This window comes from Protopterus annectens, chromosome 1.part0 (genome assembly GCF_019279795.1).
Source record: "Protopterus annectens isolate FY-2018-M chromosome 1.part0, PAN1.0, whole genome shotgun sequence".
Taxonomy (NCBI): domain Eukaryota; kingdom Metazoa; phylum Chordata; order Ceratodontiformes; family Protopteridae; genus Protopterus; species Protopterus annectens.
The window spans coordinates 1,941,944,152-1,941,950,151 of record NC_056725.1 but is presented as its reverse complement, the minus strand read 5'-3'; the positions used below and the strand labels follow the sequence as shown (position 1 = coordinate 1,941,950,151).

Sequence of the window (6,000 nt, the reverse complement as noted above, 5' to 3'; positions counted from 1 at the left end):
ACTCAAGCTTTTCCGAGCCTTCTTGGTTTTCTGTGGTATCTATTAACAAATCCGCATATTATTCAAGCTTTTCCAAGCTTTCTTCTCTGTGTTACCTATTGACGAATTCCAACTTATCAGAGAATGGAGCTCTAAGGGATTCCAGCACTACTTTTGTAAAACAATCCGAAATGCAGAAAAGTTTTACATGGAAGTAGAACACACCACTTCGCCCAGTCATTGGTTATTGAGTCCCCCCTTCCCCCACAATGTGGTGACGTCCCAAGCAGTGGCAAGACCCCCCCACCCCCACCCAACTGGGTTGAGAAGCAGCCATACGGCTTTGCTTGGAGGTTGAGTCAGTCTGCCAGAAAAGTGGTGCAGTGGCAGTGGTAAGGTTATGCTGGATGAATCGCCATGGCGATCCGCACTTCGGATGTGTTTTGGCTCCTCTTGCTCCTGGGTGTGGCGCTGCGGGGCACCCATAGCTGCCCAAGCCGCTGTTTGTGTTCTGGTACCATGGTGAGGTGTTTGCATTTGATGGTGGAGAATGTCCCGACCGTGCCCCCACTTACTACCATCCTGTAAGTACTTGCTGGCACGAACAAATCCGTTCCCACATTTTTGTGTTCACGCATGCCTGCAGTCACCTATAAAGTGGAAACGTTTGCTGTGTTCAGCAGAAGCAGGGTTTCCGGTGTTAAATGATGATTTGTGGCGTGAACGTTTAATCTATAATGCTTTGTTTCTTCTGCAGGCGGTGACAGACAGCGGTTCTTTCAAATATTTTAAATGTTAGAATTATCTTGGACTGTACCGTGCCTTCTTAATAAAACTGCTTTTGTGGATTTTGGATACGCTTTGGTTTGGAGGTTGTTTGAAAGTTGCGAAGTGTCTGAAAACGGTTTTTGTGCCAGGAAAGACACGCATATCTCTCAACTGTCCCTAATTTTCACACAATTTTTAGCTCTGTCCCTCTTAATCCAGTCTAAAACTGGTGATTTTTGATGAAAAGGTGGTGAATTAGACTTAATAATTAATGACAATAATTTGAGTTACAGACTTCATTTAATTCAAAAAACATACGTAAATTCACATTCTTGTTCTGCAAACGTCCCATGTTAATAGTATTAATATTTTGAAAGTGTCCTTTATTCCTTTATTTTTTTTTTAATTTGTCTGTGATTCTGTTGAAATTTGGCCCATGATTGTTTGAGAGCTATGCACAGGGTTACTTTTTCAGTGCCGCTGCCTGTTAGAAGTTTGGGAACTTTTACGGCATTAAGTGAACTGGAGGGTGAGACAACAGCTCCTTCTTTTTTCCCCTCTGATTTCCCTATTTTGTTACTAGATACAGAGTGTGTGTGTGTGTGGGGTGGCAGGTATTTCCGTACTGAGTTTTTGGGAGCATGTTTCTCATGACACAGCAAAGCAGCACCGTGTGCCCTCTTATGGAAGGACATCCAGTTGTAAAACTGCAACTAGTACAGTAACCTTCCAGGTTCGTGTAGGATGGCACAAAGCTGGTTCTTGTGTTAGTCAAACCTTGAAGAAAGATCAGAGAACCGTTTTTTTTTTGGACTTTTAAATTTTAGATTATTTATTTTCTTTTTACAGTGGTACGGTGGTGCCTACTGTGCTGTTTTGAGGCTTTGCATTTTGACTGACTTACAAGGTGTATCTGTATTTATTTAGTGTCTTGCATTTCTCTGTGTACTTTTGTGTTGCATTTACATTTGTACCTAAAATAATATCCAGGAGCAATGAGAGACAGTGTTCTAGCCTAAGTAATACTCATTATGCAAGTTCACCTCATGGGACACACTAGCTTGTTCTGGTATGAATCGGGTTGTAGCTTCTGCTTGTTAGTTTATTCATTTACTTATTCATTTTCTATTTTTTCTTTACCCCCCCCCCCCCCCCATACATACGCACACAGACATAGATATGGACACACACACACACACACACCACTAGACCGGAACAAGCACCTAGGAAGTTTCCTTGTATATGTTGCTACTTAGGCTTAAATCCAGGTGCCTCCCTAGATGAAAGACTTCCAATATAGAAGATACAAGATGAGCATGAGTCTGATCAGTTTTTATTGTTAAAATATTTGGTGGTGGTCAGAGTAACAGCTACTAGTAATACGAGACAGGTAAGTATTGCATGGACAGTGACCGCCTCACAGCAAGAGGTTCCCCAGTTGAATTCTCAGCTGGGGTACCTTCTTTGTGGAGTCCACATGTCCTCCCTGTGTTTGCGTGGGTTTCTTTCGGGTGCTCTGGTTTAATCCCACTTTCCAAAGACATGCAGTAGGTGGACTGGACACCCTGAATTGGCCATTGGTGTGTGTGTGGTGTAGAGGAGCTACCACGGCAGGATTGATCCTTAGTTCTAGATGACTGTCATTGTTGAAGTGACACCTCGAAGATGTGCAAAACTGGGCGAAAAGGGTTTGTATATGGATGGTTGGAGTGACACCATCAATCCTTCTTGAGAGAGTGGCTATATATGTCCACCAGTATATTTTTCATATTAGAAGTGCGAATCATAGATACTTTTTTTTGCTCTGCTGGATAACCAGTCCAGTACTTACACCCCCCTGAGGAGCCAGTTTACACCCACCTGAGGAACAAGTTTTTTAGTCAGCACTGCGTCTCTGGATAAAAATGACATTTCTTTATACACTGTTGCTGCATTATAAAATCTGTTATTGTAAATATTGAGTGCATGAAATCTGTTACCTTGGAACCTTCCTCCCTGGACCAGAAAAAAGGGCACCTGTGCCCAGTCAGACCTTCCCAGTAAACAAATGTCAATAAATAATAATAAATAATTATTTGGATTTCACAAACAGAAAATGTGTACCTAACAGAGAGATGCATAGACATCACCTTGGGATAGACTGAGGAATCTGTGAAATTTGCTGACATGACCTGACAGGTTATTTGTAATTTAGTATTTTGTCTGGCTCACAGCAAGCATTGTGTCTGTTTGTATCTTATTAATGTTAGTGCAGTGGTGGATGCATATGAGTTGGTTCTGTTTTTTTTCACTGTGGAAGGGAAACACACAGCACTTAGGATGGGAGATGGTAATTGTGGGTGTTCTGTAAGAAAGGCAGTAGTGTGAGAACAGGCGATGCAGATTGTCAGGCTGGGTCATGCGGTGTGTGGAGACTGAAAGAATACAGGCTGCTTTATTTTTATTTATTTATTTATTGATATTAGCAAAATGAAATTGGAGGAAAAATGCTTTAACTTCTGCTCGCTAGTTTCTAAGTACCATAATGATCCTCGAGACAGATTGATACCTGATGTTGTATATGCGTGCTAGCATATCCCGTGCAACAGCTGACACTGGCTTTGAGCAGAATGAAACCCAAACGCCAGGAAATAATCAGTCACATTCTGAAGTTATGTTGTCATTTTAAACAGATATTTTTTTTTAAGCAAGACTTTTGCACTGTCTGCTGAATTGTTTCTTGACATCTGCTGCTGTCTCTCTGCCTTTACCAGTAGCCAGAGTTAACAAGTAATGCAGACCAGCTCTTGCTGGCTACTGCATTGTAATGTCAATACAGAAAAAAAAAACTTTATGCTTCTAGCAAAACTAAATATTTGCTGGTCACCACTTTGTTTACTTTAATGGGACCTCTTGCTTTATAGTTGATTATGGTTAGTTGGCCAAAGGTAGCATCTGTAATTTATTTCCTTTTAATAAGAAATATGAACTTTCACAACTTGTTGTAGGTGTCTAGTTATTTTTTATACTGATTTTTTTCAGCACATCTAAATTCTATTTCTCAAACATTTCCAATGATCAGGCTCAAACCATTGTCATTTAGTACTAGTTTTTCTTGCAGACTGCACTGAGAACCAGCAGCATGGTTTAGCAAGCATATTCCTCCTGCAGACAGAATTTTTATGCCTGTTTATGACGTGCTAAAGAATAGCAAAAAGCATTTGTTTTGAATCCAGTTAGCTTGGTCATTTTAAATCTTGGCCATCTGTTATGTGACAAACAAACTCCACTGAAACTTGCTTTTTTTGAAGTGATTTTCGTGGTAGATGCAATGACATTCCATAACTTGGGTAACAGTTGTGTGCAGGCTGCCAGTGTCATCACATCACCACTGACTGTGCACAGTTTTGATTTGTTTTGACTACAGGAATTGGAATAGCATTGAAAAAGACATCTGATAGTGCAGGCTAAGTTTTATAGAGATTAAAGCAGTGATCATTTGAATTTGAAATCTTGCAAAGGACTTAAAAAACATGTTTTCTGTTTTATATAAATTGGTATTTTTGATTGTCATTTATGCAGCCTTGTTTATTTGTTGTAAATCTTTTCATAGTGTTATAGCTTTACAGTTGTATATCCATATCTGCAGACCATGTGTTTTATCAGACAGTCACTGTAATCGTTGTCCATGGTCATCATTAATTTATGTTACTGCTGTGTCTAAAATTGTGATATCTTGTATTAACATGAGCACAGGAGCATTGTGTATAACATGAGGCTTCTCATCAATGTTTTTGTCACGCGATTTCAGCCAGTGGGAGACATAAAGTGAAACTGCATTTGTGCTGCTTTGATCTTTTAAGCTTTGTGCATGTGGGGAAGGAGTGGTGAATTTTTTTTTTATATTGTTAATGTACATATTACATTTTATATGTAAGGGTTTTATCATTATTTTATGTACTCTTTCTTGTGTATGTACGTATTGTATGTACCATTGTGTATTATATCAAAATAGTGTGCATGTAGGTTGTATTTGCCTTATTGGCCCAGGTTGTGGCTAAAAAGGGTACATGGTCCAGACCGCTTACCCGCTTAGCAAATGTTAAAAAAATAAATAAATATTAAAAAGCATCTTCAGTATGACCTCAATCCATGTTACACTGCTTTTTCTTGTGGCATTACCAACAGAGTGTTAGAGCTCATGGGCATTGCACTATGGTTGCACAAGATTAAGATGGTTGCTTGTCAGTGCCAGTGCTCAGCCCTTATCTCTGGGTACTCTGCTGCTATCCCACAAAAATTTTACTAGCTACTCCAAACTGTTGATACAGCTACACCCAGAGGCTACAGACATGTCAACAGAAAGTAGAGCAATGTGGAATAAGGACACACACACACAGTTCCAGTGGTGGTAGGAGCCAAATGAGCTATTAACAAGAATTTTCAAGCATACTTACATGTGCTTCCAATACACCTGACCCCATATGAACTACAGAAAGAGGAACTGAAAAACTCTGAACACTAGGGTCCATATTGAATAGGTGATTTGCACTAGATTGACTGTTCTGTTTAGCAAGTATCGTCCTATCCACAGTCTACATTGAAATGTTTTGTTTTTTTTTGCCAGGGAGGCAAACCCCACATACGACTGCTTTAAATATACCAACTACAAAGTTGCACAACAGTGAGGACAAAGGCAGATTACTTTATTTGTGTGTGCAATCTCACAGGTAATGTATACCATGCCTTAAATCACAGCAGTGTAAGTAAATCCTGCACAAGGATTCACTTACATTAATTACTAACAGTAAAACATGGCTGCACACAATGGATCAGCAGCATGCATTAAAGTAAAAAACTCCAGTGTAATGCAGAATTAACAGTTTTTGACTATGTGAATCACGACTGAATAAATTACACCATATATCTAGCTATCTTTCAATATGTAATGCACATATATAGGCAGTGGGATCATCATGTTCTACAAAGAGCAAAGCATCAGTGGCTCAACAGGTAGCATGTGGGTTCAATTCCCAGTTTAGGTGCTTGGGTTAAATAAGGGGAATGCTGCGTGCCATCCTTTAAATGGGATGTCAAATTGAGATCTCATTTGCCTGAGTTAGTGGTAGCTCAGGCAGATGTAAAAGAATCTGTAACATCTGTCAAAACGAGTAGGGGATGTTCTCTGTTGCCCTGGTCAGATTTCAAGTCAGTGTGAGCAGCACCTTGGGTCTCCCCTGAAAAGAGGCAACTAGCCTAGTGAGACTAACCTGT

The 6,000-nt window shown here is 39.9% G+C and overlaps 1 protein-coding gene across 2 annotated transcripts in view; it reads left to right on the top strand.

The window, feature by feature from the left end:
* Nucleotides 1-306: 306 nt before the first annotated feature.
* PXDN (peroxidasin) overlaps nt 307-6,000 on the top strand; it is a 2,220,827-nt gene continuing 2,215,133 nt past the window's right edge. For both annotated transcript variants that reach the window (XM_044070259.1, XM_044070249.1), the window contains exon 1: nt 307-563. In XM_044070259.1, the coding sequence (XP_043926194.1) occupies nt 397-563 (167 nt within the window). In that variant the 5' untranslated portion in view covers nt 307-396. The remainder of the gene's footprint in view (nt 564-6,000) is intronic.